This window comes from Canis lupus, chromosome 30, assembly GCF_048164855.1.
Source record: "Canis lupus baileyi chromosome 30, mCanLup2.hap1, whole genome shotgun sequence".
Taxonomy (NCBI): domain Eukaryota; kingdom Metazoa; phylum Chordata; class Mammalia; order Carnivora; family Canidae; genus Canis; species Canis lupus.
The window spans coordinates 15,051,145-15,068,056 of record NC_132867.1 but is presented as its reverse complement, the minus strand read 5'-3'; the positions used below and the strand labels follow the sequence as shown (position 1 = coordinate 15,068,056).

At 33.1% G+C, this 16,912-nt stretch overlaps 1 protein-coding gene across 1 annotated transcript in view; it reads left to right on the top strand.

Annotated features, from left to right (window-relative positions):
* ROBO2 (roundabout guidance receptor 2) overlaps positions 1-16,912 on the top strand; it is a 1,635,491-nt gene that overhangs the window by 15,267 nt on the left and 1,603,312 nt on the right. The window contains exon 2 of the mRNA XM_072806533.1: positions 10,118-10,239. Coding sequence (XP_072662634.1) covers positions 10,131-10,239 — 109 coding nt within the window. The 5' untranslated portion in view covers positions 10,118-10,130. The remainder of the gene's footprint in view (positions 1-10,117; positions 10,240-16,912) is intronic.

The window sequence follows — 16,912 nt, the reverse complement described above, 5'->3', positions numbered from 1 at the left end:
TGACCAGAAATGCATTTATTATTCTAGAACACTCTTACTGAGAAATTAGCCTGATTCCTCATTTAGGTTAGCTCTCTCAGGATTCTAATTTTTGACTGCAAATCAACTTCAAGGCATTGAAGGCAACTGGAAGATGGGAATGAAGAGAGGTGACCATCCTCTCAACATTCCATATCAAGGCCTTTTAATGAGCTTAGAACTTCATGGAACTGCTTGGATGTATCTTATATATTAAAATAATGAACATTATATACATTCATTTAGTTCAGATAGTTCTTGCTAAATTGGAAAAGAGTCCTTTTTTATTCCTTTGTATTTCCTTTTTTTTTTTAAGATTTTGTTTATTTATTCATTAGACAGAGAGAGAGGCAGAGATACAGGCAGAAGGAGAAGCAGGCAGAGGGAAGAAGCAGGCTCCACGCAGGGAGCCTGACATAGGACCCGATCCTGGGTCTCCAGGATCACACCCTGGGCTGAAGATAGTGCTAAGCCTCTGAGCCACTAGGGCTGCCCTCTGTATTTCTTGAGGTTGGAAAAGACAAGTGTAAGGGGTCCTGTGGAATTGTGAAGTCTAGAAAGAAAGTTCTATGTTGTCCAACTTGCAGTTTAGCAGGATATAAATAGACTGAAATCAACATAACTGTCACCTGTGGAGGGAATTGAGCCTCTTCAATTTATCACCATAAATAATTTATCTTAGAGAGGTTAAATAACAGTACAAGGTCACTTACCCAATTAGTAACTGAGCCAACCAGTGTCAGGCTTATTAACTTCAAGACTATTGCTCATTAAGCTACCTTTTCACATAGAGTTATAGGTAATCACAATCTAACACTAGCATGTAGCACAAAATCTATGTTGCGCATAGAATACAGAGCACAACAAAGGATTTTTCCCCCCATTCTCTTTTCCAAATCTAAACGGAAAAAGTGTCTTATGGAATTTCTGGAATGCCATGATGGCTACATGTAACAAAGAGATTGATTACTTGGACTCTAGATGCTCAGAACTATGGGAAATATTCAATACTGATTTAAAAAATTCTTATTTTTTTCACTTATTGTAGCTTGCCCTGAAGTAAAATGCTGTATATTTGTCTTGCTTGAAGTCTATAGTTAGAAGATAGTCTGAATGATCTTTGGCAAATGCATACTCACCCACACACATCTCATAGCCTTTTTTCTAATTTCATAGTTTTTATTTCTAAGTTAGCTCTTTTAAAGAAAAAACAACAATAGGAAGATGCAAGATATTTTTGTAGAAAGTTATCTATCCAAAGGTATAGGCACTGTATCTTCCTATGTCTTCTTAGATCTTTCAGTTTAACAAGTGCTCATCTTTATAAAATTTGAACTCTCATCCAGTTGCTATATCTTGACCAGGCATTTAAGAGTTGAACCTCACAGATAGGTGTCTTCCACTTCCTTTAAAGGGCTCTACCAGTCTTGTACTGCTTTTTTTTTGGTGCCTGCTGGTGGCAAAGCATGACTCAGCTAAGTAGGCTTCCAAAGCGGGACTTTTTTTTTCTGTTTTCTTGTACTTAGGCTAACTTCTTTTATAGAAAGCCATGTTCTAATTCCTCAAAGTCTCCATTATTGAAGGTTATGGTATGATTTGTTTACTTTGAATATAGTTCAAAATGACATATGCAGCTAAATGAGACATGCACACTTGAGTTTCTGTGTGTGTGTGTGTGTGTTTTAGTGCCCTCTTTACTGAATAAGATAGTGGACAGTATAGAGAGGAACAGAATTATGTGATTTGGACAATTCTGAGATGTTATGACATTGGAATTTATAACTTTGCGTTAAATCTTGATTTTATGTAGTATACTAAGCTACTGAAAACTGTTAAAAGTGATTGTTGCTAAGTTCAAATTGCCTTTTTAATTCTCTTAAAATGAAACTTGGTTGACACCATAGGCTAACTTTCCCAGTCGCCTTCACAAATAGAGATTGGTCTTTTTATCACCCTCCACAAGCCTTATGTCCAGCAGTTGTTCTTGTTCTTCATTATAACTTTCATATTGCTAATTCCTTTCCCTGTTGCAAGTCATACTGTTCCTTTGAAACAAAAATGCTTTGAAAATATTGATCATGTTCTTTTTGTCTTGTTGATATCAACAGATCTCCTGGTCACTCTTGTCATTTAGTTAAGGCTTTAGGTCTTTTTTTGGAATCTTCTTCAGCTAAGTCCTGTTGCCATTTTCAATGACTTCAGCATCCAGATGGAACGACCATCAAAGTCTCCTGTTCACTCCACTTCTTGACGTCCTTATCTCCATTGCTTTTTATCCTTTCTCCACTTTAGTTACCACTTCATGGTCAAATCTACTGTTTCTATACCAGTGTGTGTACCATCAAGATCTTAACGGCAAATATTCCACCATCTGGACATCAGTCCTCTTTTAACTTATTTGCTCAGGTATTCTCATTCTTACAGTTCTTCATCTTCATTAACATTTATCCTAGGCCACAGTTTTTGTTGTTCCTTTACAATTCCTGTGTATTCTGCTGTCTTCATTTTCCACTGTTTTGAGTTCAGATGTCATGGTTCATCTGTAGCACTCCCTTGCAAATATCCTAAGGTCCATTTCCCCACTGTTAATATGGCAATGTGTTTCTATTCCTCTACTCATTACTACTAAATATTGATATTTCTTTGGGTGCCATCCTAATCTCTGCTCTTTATACACATACATACTCTCTCAGCTCTAAACACCATTTCCCTACTAAAGAGCTAGCAATTTCCAGTTTTAGAGCTTGTCCCAGATTTTACCTCTGTAAGTCCGTGCCTCACTTGATGGCAGCATATGGATACTTCAGAGAAAACATGTCCTAGGAAATGGCTCTGCCAACCATTCAGGTAAATAAGCTAGAAGCTTAAAGGTCATATTTGTGTTTTCCCTCTCTATTTCATGATACCCAGTTGAACATTCATTTAAAAATATTGTTTTCTTTTTTTTTAATTTATTTTTTATTGGTGTTCAATTTAGTAACATACAGAATAACCCCCAGTACCCGTCACCCATTCACTCCCACCCCCCGCCCCCCTCCCCTTCTATCACCCCTAGTTCGTTTCCCAGAGTTAGCAGTCTTTACGTTCTGTCTCACTATAAATGGTGCTGGGAAAATTGGACATCCACATGCAGAAGAATGAAACTAGACCACTCTCTTTCACCATACACAAAGATAAACTCAAAATGGATGAAAGATCTAAATGTGAGACAAGATTCCATCAAAATCCTAGAGAAGAACACAGGCAACACCCTTTTTGAACTCGGCCATAGTAACTTCTTGCAAGATACATCCACGAAGGCAAAAGAAACAAAAGCAAAAATGAACTATTGGGACTTCATCAAGATAAGAAGCTTTTGCACAGCAAAGGATACAGTCAACAAAACTCAAAGACAACCTACAGAATGGGAGAAGATATTTGCAAATGACATATCAGATAAAGGGCTAGTTTCCAAGATCTATAAAGAACTTATCAAACTCAACACCAAAGAAACAAACAATCCAATCATGAAATGGGCAAAAGACATGAAGAGAAATCTCACAGAGGAAGACATAGACATGGCCAACATGCACATGAGAAAATGCTCTGCATCACTTGCCATCAGGGAAATACAAATCAAAACCACAATGAGATACCACCTCACACCAGTGAGAATGGGGAAAATTAACAAGACAGGAAACAACCAATGTTGGAGAGGATGCGGAGAAAAATATTGTTTTCAAATATATCTAGAATTTTATCACTGATTTTTATTTATAATGTTCAGTCTAGCCAGATTCAGATATTTTCTTACCTATTCTATTATCCTATCTCATCATTAGTCTACCTAATTTTATTCTTAACTCCTTATTAGCAACATAGAAACCAAAGTGATATCTTAAAATATTTGTCAGTTCATATCTCTTCCTACTTTTCTAATGTACTGGGACTAAAACCCACATTCTATGCCATTACCAATATAGCTCTGTATAATTTCACGTCTTCTTATCTTTTAGTCACATCACGTCAATCTTTTCTTCCTGCTTCAGTCCAATGAGATTCATAGCTTTCATTTACTTCCACATGCCAAGATAGTCCTCATATTAGGGCCCTTGAAAATCCTCATTTCATTTCCTAAGAGACTCTTCCAACTGTATGCAAAGCTAACTCTTGTTGTTTTCAGATCTAAGCTTAAATATTATCACCCGAAAGAATTGGTTAAAATCTCCTCTATTAGGTGTCCCCCGTACTCTTGTTTTCCATCCAGTTCTTTGTTTGATTTTGCATATGAACACATTTTATAATGATTTATTTTCTTTGTTTAATTAAGTTTCTGCCCTTGACTTTCTCTGTAGAATGCAAACTCTAAGAGTGTAGGGACCCTGGCTAACTTGTTGATCAGTGTGGTTTAGTAACTAGCATAATATCTGACATGTATGTGTTGGATTCATTAATCAATTTAAGATCACTAGATCCAGTTGTGTCCATGGACTGTTCACTTCCTTTAGTTTCCAAAGCTCAGAGTTTTCTTGTTCTACCTTAATGAGGTCAAAGAATCTAGCCTGGGGATGATTTATCTTTAAGTAAACTTGAGAGGATATCACGATGCAGCAATCGTCTTATGCTACTTCAGTAATTCCACAGTGTTTCAGAAGATAAATCACTCAGCCTCTCTGGGGGAGATTTTAGGCCCCTGTGATTCCTTTGGGATCTCAAGCTAGAGAGATTACTGCTAAACTTGTTTTGAGTCTCTTAGTTATATTTATTTAAAATTAGACAAAGGTGATTAGTCAATATTTTATGTTTCATTTTTCTGAAAAGTCAGTCTGAATATAAAGCTTTCTATCATTAAGGTTAGAAATAGTGGATTTCTATTAAATCTATGTATAGTTTTTAAGTATGATGGTATAAACCAGCAATTACTAACTTATGACTAAAAACTAGCCTTTTGGAGGATTTATTACCATGTATATTCCAAGGCTTCATCTCTTCATCTCAGAGGTTCTGAGTCACTGTGTCCACAGTGTTACGTAGGACTATACATTTTACCAGATATCTGCCTTATTCTGAGGCAGAATGTTTGTAGACCAACATTTTGGGACAGAATTGTATGTTATTACATTTTAAGATGTTTGTTTTTTAAAAAAAGCCAATGACAAATGATTTATCAGTGTCCCCTCAACTAATGGCATAGTATAATTTTAATAGTTTATTGCTTACAGGAATTTTGGAGATTTTTTTCACTTGTCACATATGTAGAGACTGAATCTTAAAGAGATTAATTAATTCATCAAAAATATCAAACTGCACTGGTATCTAAGTTTCTTATCACTGCCTGGGCTTTTTATTCTAAAGCATGGTGGTCTAGAGTAATATTTTCAGCTTTCAAGTTTTAGCCTGTTGAAAAATAGAGTAAATATATATAAATGTATTCATGAATTATATGTATACTTACATTTACATATATTGCAGTATTAATTTGGATTATATAGGCCTTTGGCCATCACCATTGCATACCAGATATACTTTGGATTGAGATAGATCCTACCTGTAAGAATATACTAATGTCAAAAAGGGTCCTTTTAAAAATGACTTTGGCACCGAATCCAAGGACAATGTTAAAGTGAGGCTCCAATATATATCTTAATCTAAGTTATTACTGAATGTAAGTCATGTGATGGCTTCTAATAAAAATTTCCCATTGAAAAAAATCAATGTTAATAACTGGAACTCGAGAGCTGTAATGGGCTCTATGTTTTTCTGGCTTAGATTGTGTTCCTATAATATGCTGAGAAGAGGAATTGATGACCTGTGAGCTATGGTCACTTCCTGATCCCATTTGATTCTTTAGTCTCTAGTTTTAAAAGGGTGATCAGAGAGGTTGCTTTTTAATGGAGAAGTTAAGCAAAAGGAGAATCAGCCTGGAGGCTTGTTGGCACAGACCAACTCTCACTTGAGAAGAACTTCAGGAAAGAGGACTATTGCCAAGAGAAGGACTTGTAAGGAAACTTTGTTCCAGAGAAGAGGTTTTTGTTTTGTTTTTGTTTTAAAAAAGCTGCTATAAGAGCTGCTATAAAAGCTGACCAGAACTACTGCTTATACATGACAATGGAATGACAAGTCTGGGGGCATTACTTACCTGGATTCAGAAATAGATTTCACTTAAGAACAAATTTCATATGTATGTACAATTTAAGATGGCTGGTCAGGTCTACCAAATGGGATGAAAGAGAATATTTAGAAGATCCACAAGAGAAATGAAACTACTGGGAGAGGGCATAAGGTTTTAGAAGTTGCAGAGATAATTCAGGGATGGTCTGTAATGGAGACTTCCACTTGTTTGAAGGTAAGTGTTCTACAGTGAGGATTCTTAATTTAGGACTCCCCTCCCTAGTTGGTACCTCCCTAGTACGTGTGAAGCCTTGCTCAGACCAAGGGCTATCACTGCAGGCATCATCTGACAGAGCAACATCTGTAAATATACTGTGAAGCCTCAGTACCCTGTGATACCATCTCATAGTGCCTTTTGCTCCCAAATCCTTGCATGACCCAACTAATTTTACTGTTATGTATAACAAGAAATAACATACAATATATTCTCAACGTCTACTTTTTTTTTTTTTTTTTGTAACTTTCAACATTAAGGTAGTCATATGAACACTATATATAGTCATTATCAATCTGAAGGTTTAAGGTATTCTCTGCTTAGGGAATAGCAAATCTATTTTATGAAAGAAGAGCACAGTGGACTCAATTATCCACAATGGACTCAATTAGGACTTACTCTAATCTTTAAAGAGTAACAAGTAACAGGTAAAAGTACTTAAAATAAAGACAATATTTCTCATCTATTTTATATTGTTAAATGCATGAAAAGAGTGTTATAAAAAAGATTTAGAGAATTCCATGGCATGTTTTTATGGTAAATGTTACTTTATTTTCTGGTTCATCTAACATACCCTTTTTTAGTTATTTTGTTTTTCTTTCATAAAAATGTATTGATTTTACATTATGTGAGCACTTTATATGAAAGTTTCATAAAGTTATGATTCTTGTATTCATAGAATGGTAGGAATAGCATATAGATGACATAGTAACTTGGCATTTATAAAATATTAGCTTTCCATAAACATCAACTCAGAGGGGAAGGGTCCATTTTCTTTTGATTATAACAACAATTCGAAAGGCATCTGCTTTTTAAAATTTTACTAAAATATATAGTGGAAATAGTGTTTTACGTGCCAGTCCCTTCTGAAGAGAGTTTTTAGATTTTTCAAATACTGCCTCGAATTTATGTAGAATATATGTATTTTTTAAAAGGCACCATTTATTTATTTAAAGATTTTATTTATTTATTCATGAGAGACACACAGAGAGAGGCAGAAACATAGGCAGAGGGTGAAGCAGGCTCCACCCGGGTACCCGATCCCTGTACCTGATCCCTGGACCCTAGGATCATGCCCTGAGCCGAAGGCTGATGTTCAACAGCTGAGCCACCAAAAAAGGCACCATTTAAACTGAGTACTGTGTGTAGGCTAGCAGTCCAGGAAATATTAACAATAAATTTGCCAAAGCCATTGAAGTGTGATTTAAATCTGAATTTTGACATTGCTGTACCAGATAAAAATGGTTATGCAGTGATTAGAAGGAGACAAAGATCTGTGTAGTAGTGGTTAAAAGAATGTATACATGTATCTATCACCCCACCACCACCTCCACTATGGCTGGTCTTTGACAACGATCTCCTACCCTGCTCCCTAAACAAATAACCAAGCATCAACTTTGCTCTTGCATAATTTTACTCCTCTTATTCTTCAATGTAAAATTAATAATAATGTTAATGTATGTTAGCAGGGGGTTGAAATTTGCCCTGGACATCCCAAATTTCTCTGGAAATGGTTCTTTTAGAGATTAACTGTGATCATTCAATTGATGTTTTAATGATTTTCAATCTGAAGATGTTTATTTGGAATGAATATGTGAGGTTCAATATGCGGGAGATCTTTTTCCTTCTCAGTATCCTTTTTGGAATGATTGATTACTGGACTGTAGCTATATCTAGGGTTACATTTCTGCTTAGTAATCCATTGTTCAGAGCATAGGCTCTGAAGTCACTCAGTTTTGGCTCAAGTCACAACAATGTTAGCTACAAATCATCTGATTTGGGAATTGTGTGGCTTTTCTCTGAGCTTCTGTTTTCTGTGCTTTGAAGTAGTGATTTTTAAATTGCTTTCTTTGTAGAGTTTCTATGAACTAAATGAGACAAATACAAGGCATTTAGCACAGTAAAATGAGGTAGAATTTAAAAAATTTTCAGGAAATATTAGTGTTAATACTATCATCTTCTGTCATCATTGTATTACTACACTTCAGTTTGGAGATGTCATTACAACCTCTTGGACTGTTTACTCATTTAAAATGAACTAGATGGGTTTGGGGAGGGTAGGTGGTGCAGTTGGTTGAATGCCTGACTCTTGATTTTGGCTCAGGTGGTGATTTCATGGTTGTAAGATTAAGCCTGGTATGGGGCTCCACACTGAGTGTGGAGTCTGAGATTCTAGCCCCTTCTTCCTCTGCCCCTCCCCCCTCAAATAAATAAATATATAAATCTTAAAAAATAAAATAAAATGAGATGGGTTAGATGGTCCTTAAATTTTCCTTTAGCTCTGATATTGTGAGTCTGAAATGAAGTAATACAAGTAATACAAAATGAGTAATTAAGTCCTCCTCTTTCTTAATGTGGGAGAAAGGGAGAAGAAGTTCTAGATGCCAAGATTCCCCACCAAGTTTGCTAGAATTATGATTATGCAGAATTTTGAATACAGGGCTTATTCTGGAAATCATTAAATTTACTTTCCTTAGCTCCATATTTTGTCAATTGTGGAAAAATTGGGATCTGGGGTAATCTTTAAGTGAAGTTTCCTCTTGAAAACTATTTTATTTATTTATTTTAATTAATTAATTTATTTTGTGGGGGGAGGCAGAGATAGAGAGAATCTCAAGCAGGGAGCCCAGCACAGGGCTTGATCACAGGACCCTGAGATCATGATGAGTTGAGATCAAGTTAGAAGTTCAACCGGCTGAGCCACCCCGGCACCCCTCTTGATAACTATTTAAATTGTAATCGTGTAATTTCCTAATTTGCACTGTGGAGGTGTTTACCATTTTTATGAAGTACATATTTATGCAGATGCAAAAATATATAATTTTAACAATTTTTCTTTTGCATATAAAATATATAGTATTATAGTATTTAACTTATCATTCTGCAACTTGCTATTTTTGCTCAACTTTTAAATTTTGACATTTATCTATGTTGTTACACATGGCTTAAGTTTATTCATTTTACCTATCATATATCATTCAATTATATTAATAAAGAACACCTATTTGGTGGATATTTAAGCATTTTAATTTTTCATTATTAACAACAGTGTCAAAGCAAACATTCAAGAATATTTTATTATAAAAAAGAATATTTTATTATATGTCAGATATTATATTTTATCTCTGTATGATAGTTCCTATGGTTTATATACATATATCTGAAATTGGAATTGCAAATGTTTTGTGATTTCCATATATTCTCCATTTTAAGTATACAAGACTAGTTTTGTGTACATGATAAATCCATGTAGTTAAAGGTACCTATATAAGTAGAATACTATCAAATTAAAAATATATTTTATGAGATACTTAGGCTAAACTTACATAAATGTGTTGAAAATTCATTTTTGTATGTGTGCATGAGATGACATGTATCAATTTACCTCAACAAGTTATAACTAGTGTCCTATATAATTTTTTGCCTGACTGATTTTCAGTAGATGATTTGGTAATGTTTTTTAAATATTCACAGGTTTAATGGCCTATTTTGCAGACTGCTATTGAAAAATATCATTCAGATGAATGTTTAGAATATGAGGTTAAAGATGAGTGAGTTTTCATATTAATCATCATTGTTAGAATCCCAAAGAGAGAGATGATTTTCAAATATATCTCCTTGTAAACAGGGTACTTTAAAAATACACATTGTATATTAGATAGGGGATTTGAATGGTATTACATTTTAAGGTTGTAATTTACTATACTCTTTATGCCTACCCCACTAATTATGCAGAGTTTAAAATGCAATGACCAGAAGACAAGGAAGTGTTACTAGAAGAATGTGGACATGGACTCCGGAACTGCTAATGGTGACTGTGATCCTCTGGGGTCAGCAAGGAAATGGACAAGGCCAAGGTAGGTGCAAGCATGTTTTAATATTTTGAGAGGTGGATATGAGTTTCACTTTACTTTGAAGTTATATGGATCTTTAGTTTGATGTTTTAGGCCGTTTCAGTCTTTCTCCAAGGGTTTTGTTGAAGTGTATTATACTTTCGAATTAGTTAAGGTGAGCTAGAACTAGATGTGAATTGATGTATCAAATTTGAAGTCACTGCTCCAAAATTGGCTTTACTCTGTTGCAGTAGATGCTAGACACAGATATGTTTGTATGTACCTGTGTAATTTTATAAGAACATATTACTTGAAGGTTTTATGTTTTTGAAGAAAAGCTTCTGGATCTCTGTTTCATTTCTTGAGTGGTTTTTATTTTAATTTTTTAAATTTCAAGAACATAGTCTCCAAAAGGTACAACGTTCTTCAGAAATTAAGTGAAAAGTTTGATGTTTCTCATTACTCTGCCACGTGTATTTGGAGGAAATTAATGGTAGAGCTGCGGTGTCCTGAAATGTCTGTCATTTGCAGAGTAGGAAAGGACCATAGATTTTGTAATAAGGTTTTTCTGTGTACTGATTTGATCAATAGCTGTATGGAGTGGTTTAAGCCAAAGCTAGTACCTTTGAAATGTGTTTTGTGAAGTGTTGTGTTATTTTTGGAGGTGTGTTGCCTATTTAGATACAAATTGCTATTTAATGTTTTGTATGAAAAAAGTGCTGACCCTCATGGCATTTATTTTTCTTGGAGGAGAATCTATTTTGACATTGCTTCTGCTTTTGTCAAGACTTGAAAACTATGAGCAGGAAAGGTATACAAGCAGGTACATTACTCTAGATGGAACTGAGAGTGTATAGTGGTGTTATATAATTGTGATAGAGTTGTTGAGCTTTTGCTCGTTCTTCAGTTTCTAAAATATCCAATAAATATTGTGTATATTAAAGTAAGTTTAGTAACTCTTTTGAAAAGATGGTTCAAAAAGAACATTGTTTGCTCACCATATGTAATTTTGTTTAGTGAATTTTTGAAGTGAAACAGGATGACTTTTTCAAAAATAAAAATCTGTGTATCTTTGTGTGATAATAGGTATATATGCAGATAACAAATTTTAATGATGAAATAGGCTTTGATTTTTAAAGTTTTTCTTTCATGCCATTAAGAATTTATATTAGCATATAGTTGAATTCTCATTGCATTTTTCTTTTTTGATAAAAGTAACGAAAGGAAATCATATTTAATACACATAGTATTTTTTTCATCAAAAATCTAAAACAAGAATCTGTAGGCAGCAGCTACATCACATTTCTGTTGGCTAAAAGAGTTGTTTATTCCTCTGGCAACGTGTCAGATCACTAAAATGCAGCAGGACAACTGTTTTTCTGCAATAGTGATCCAACAGTACATTTAGTATTACACAAGATTGCCAAAACCCTTTCTGAGGCCATCATTTCCAGGGATTATGGCTTTTTTTCTTAATGAGTAATAGTTTGTTGAATATTTAAAATGTTAGAGGAAAAATAAATATCATTTCTTTTATTTGTTCACACCCTTTATTCTTTCTTCAATATTGATTGCTTGGGCATTTTTTTCTTTGATAGTGACCAACATTTGTAAAGAACAGTTCCTGAAATCAATTCCATGCTTAGCTATAGTGAAGCCTGTCATGGTAAATGCAAGTTAAGTAATTCAATTTCTTTTTAAAAGAATAAATTAAAATAGACAGTGATTCAAGGAACAAAACAACTTAATAGAAAGCATAATGGAATGCTTTAATTTTATTATTATGGGAATTTTTGCTTCCTTTAGGTAGCTAGGTTGAATTAAGCAGGTTTCATAGGCGTGATAAGCAAATCTAATAATTTCAAATACCCAAACAGCATATTATCATTTAGATCAATAAGCCTCATTAAATATTAATTTTTTCACCTTTAACATGCAATTAAGCAGAATTTAAAGATAAAAGTTTTAAAATGAAAACTTTATGTTACTGGATATCTTTTTAAATTAAAATTTCATGGTACCTTACTACTTGTAAGAAAATAATACCTTATAATATATAAATGAAATTTTTCTCTACATTGTTTATAGCTTTGTCTTAAACTTTGATTGTTGGGACTTCTAAAGTCCAGAGTTGTGATTATGCATCAGTGAGGTATGACTCTTATAGCAAATATGCATGCAAAAAGTAATAAAGTTGTTTTTACTAAAGTTACATTCCTTAAAGATGATAGCAAAGCTAAATTGTATTTTCTATATAAGCTCTCCACATGTATCAGTAGGTTATATGCTAATTATTTGTAAGTCGTTGGGAAATCAGAATGGTCTTTCCCATAAAAAACATGTTAGAAATAGTAATCAGGTTATGGGGACAGAAGGCAAAAATCTGCATGTTCTAGAATGTACATAAAGCATCATATTCGGTATTAATTCAACTGTGTACAACTGCCACTTACAACAACATGTTATAGAAAATGCATTCTGAATTCTAAGTAAGAATGTTGGCTGATGAGCTCTCTAGGGGCATCATGGTCAAATAAGAAGAAAGGAATGGACAGTCGGCTGCAAACAGGTAGATGTCCCTTGTCAATTTTTTATATCATTCAAGAGGAGCATCTGCTTGAGTAGTCTTTTCCTCTGACTTCTGACTTATGGAATAATAGATACAAATCCTTACAGTAGCATTTCCTGACTTGGACGCTGCCCATTTCTATGCTTCCTTAGGTCTTTGCACATTAGAAACTGTTAAGTAAATGAAAGTAAATCCAATCCTTTAAAAAAATACAGCTAATTATTAAGATAAAGTGGAATAGATTTGATTTAAAAATATATTTACTATGCAAATAAAACAAATAACACGATTGTTCAGATTTATTTTCTCTTTTAAAAGAACTATCACAGATGTTAATTGAAGAAATTGGATATGGGGTATATGGGAGCTTTCTGTACTATCTTTATAAGTTTTCTGTAAATCTAAAACTGTTTTAAAATAAAATATTTATTACAAATTAAAAGAAAAAAGAGCTATCACAGGTAGTTGATGATTTACACATTTCCAAATACTATACATTGACTTTAGGGATAATCTAGAGAAAACTGAACTGACATCTAACATGTGTAGTTGTAATATGTAGCACAACAGTTGAAGCCATGTGAATGCTGACCGACAAGAAGGACTGTCCAGAGGCATTGCAGACCCCAGATGATTTGCAGGATGCTAGGAGGTGTAGGCAATAGTTACTATGTTACTGGGAAATTACTTCCAAACTAGCAATCTCATTTCTTTCAGAAAAAAAGAACTTGAACAACAATATGTTCAAGTAATAATATGAGATGTATATTAAACTAAAGGTGTAACTTCTATAAAAATCTAAGAAAAAAAATCAGTCACTGAGATGCATGTGAATATAAAGGCAGAATGAGGCAGTTTGGGATAAAGGTGAATACTTGTTAAAAGTAAAGATGTGATTTTGACTTTAAAAAACAAACTATTCAGAATATTGTTTGGCAGTTCTTAAATACATATTCTTATCTTAATGGCTTTAATAAAGATGTGCTATTTTTTTCTGGTACTTAATAATGATAATAATAAGAATGAAATGTATATGTCAGCTGTTTCCAGAAACAAGTTTTTCATAATTTTTGAATTAGTGTTATTTTCCTGATTTTTGCGACTAATTTAGGGTTTAAATATAGTAAAATTTTCAATGTGTTATTGTGAATACACAGAGAATTTTAATCAGTTTGGTTCCCATTATTATTTACATGATGAAATTCCAACCCTGATGCTAGATGTAAGAAATTTTGAAATTTCAAAGACCAGTGGAGATCATGAGCAAACTTAAATTTTGAGGATAAATCAAATTATGCTTCTTTTCATGACCAGATTTTGGGTTAGATATTAAGCATTCAAAAAATAAAATCTGATAATATTCAGCAGTTACAATCTTCAGTTTCACGATCTCCATTATAAAATGATGTCTTGGTGAAGGGACCAGAATTTTGAAAAGTAAATCATTTGATTATCCTATTTTGCAGGCTGTTAAACTATATTATCTTGGAATCATATTTAATTATACTAAGCCGATCACCTGTATTTTGTGCCTGTCACACAACTTTTTTTTTTTTTCTTTTCTAGAGAGCTAGGAAAAAAGTTTTTAAGGGATGGTTGGGTAGATGGATGGGTAGGTGGGAAGATAGATAAATAATTCTCTCTCCATCTCTTTCTCTTTCCTTTGAAATATTTTCCATTGTGTGCCAAAAGTATTATTTTTTCCTTCATTTTTTGTTTCATCAAGAAATTTAAGTGATTGTGTCATTCTGTCAGTAAATGAAGCATATCCAATTGTGAGCAAAGATTTATAGCTACACCTTTTCAATTTGAATTTCTCAGATCATGTGATCTATGACTTTTAATATTCTAGAATCATAATTAGTAACAAATGTCAGCTCAAAGGAACTTAATTCTACCCCAAGTTTTTATTTTTCCAGGTTGCTTGGGTAAATTGTTTTCATCTTATAATTGAATATTGTTTTAAGAGAGGTGAGCTCAAACATTTGGCAATCAATATTGAATGATGATTATTTGTGTGTATCTCAGGAGACTTGACCTTAAAATATCATCAAGCTAAGTAGTAGTGAAATTGAACTCTGCTATCTAATAGAAGTCTTAATGTTTCTGGCATTCCTTATCAAACGTAAAGAATTTTCCTTTGTGCTAGTTAACAATATATATGTGTATAAGTTGGTCTGCAGCAGAATTATTTATGTCCAGTTCTAGTTTTTGTTTTAAACTTCTAAAATATAAATGCAAATATCCAATATTTAAAACTTCCATAAATATCCGTCCCAACATTTAAGTTCTAACAAAAATTTCTAAGAGCTTCTTAAACAACAAAAAACCAGCAATTCTTAGACATTATATGCAATACACCATTTCCATAGCTTAAAAAATTCATGTTACAGTTTAAGAACATAGCGGATTTACTTTAAAGAGAATAACATTTATTGAGATCTTGCCCTCAAAATTTGAATTTTTGAGAAAACTATCCGGGCACTTCAAATTCTTTTCAGACATCTGAAGATTATATTCCTAAAAGAAATCAGCACACATTCTTTTACACAATCTGCATGGAAGCCCATGAAGTAAGGGACGTGATATCGAAAATATCTAACTATAAAGACTTGCTTTGGAATACTCTCTTAAAAACATATTTTTTTTTTTCCTCAGAAAGGACTTCTTTTCACAACTTAGATTAGAGATTAAATGGTTTGAAATGAAATTACTGCATTTTGTTCTAGTGTTTTAAGCTACCTTCCTGATCATCAAAAGCCATTGCCATAGAAAAAAAAGGCTAGTTGTAGAATATTCCATTTTTATAGGGGAAGAACATTGTAATTGATACCACTTTCTACTGAAATTATATAGTATCACCTAATCTTTGGGTAGCATTCATTCACAGTATTTTAAAAAGTACTCTTAATTATGCAGCATAATAAAATATGTGTTTTATTTCCCATTTATTTTGTTTTTTTAAGGAAAATCTCAATAAAAAATTGAATTTATTTAGGAAAAAATATTTTAAACATTGTTCCAAGTGCTCTTAGTTTTTTTTTTTTTAACTGAGCTTTAATGTTATGTTTTTACATATTTGGAGACTGTTTGGAGCTTGGTTTAGAATTATAATTTCATTTGAAGATTTTTGTTGTGTTTAGAATTTGTTATGGAATTTGATTTCAAGAATATATATTTATTAGACATTATCTTCTATGGGAAACGCTAGCTTCATCTCTCCCCAGCCATGCATGCAATATAAATATGTGTGTATGCATGTAATTTAATATGTATATACACTAAATAATATACATATAATTAATATATATAATATAAATTATAATATATATATATATATAAAACTTAGAATAAAGAGACCATAATAGCTGAAGAGATATAGAAAAAGATATAGAAGTGGTATAAGTAGGGAGGAAAAAAGAGAAGTGATAGGAGCAGGAATGAGAAATACATAAACTACAGTATTCTGACACATGCTAATAACAAAAAAAATAATATAAATTTAAAAATCAATCTGTAAAATTTTTAGTAGGACTTTATATACCAAAACACAGAAATAAAGTGGAGAGTGGCTGAGGAAGCTGGTTCCTTCTCTAAGCAGGGACTTAGCCTACTCCACCAACCTTGTAGTCAGCCTTATAGCCATCTCATGGTATGAAGTGTTAACATTGTGCTTTTAATGCAACTTAAGTTTTTTGTGCACAAACTAAAGGACAAACAAATGAAAGAGCCTAGACACTGGAGTCAAGAAATTCAGAATAGTCACATGGATGAGACTGTATGTCCTTGTCTTCTGTAGAAATTACTGCTTACTCTTAATTCTTTTGTTTTGTTCTACTTCTTTTTTTTCTTCTTTTGTTTATTTTATTATATATATATATTTTATTTTATTTTATTATTTTATTTTTTATTGGGGTTCAATTTGCCAACATATAGCATAAAACCCAGTGCTCATCCTATCAAGTGCCCCCCTCAGTGCCCATCACCCAGTCACTGCCACCCCCTGCCCACCTCCCTTTTCACCACCGCTACTTCTTCAGCCTATAATGTTATACATACCTCAGCATAAAGACACACTTGAGAATCACATCTCTGTCACTTATTATGTTTCCTTTAAAAAGCTCATGA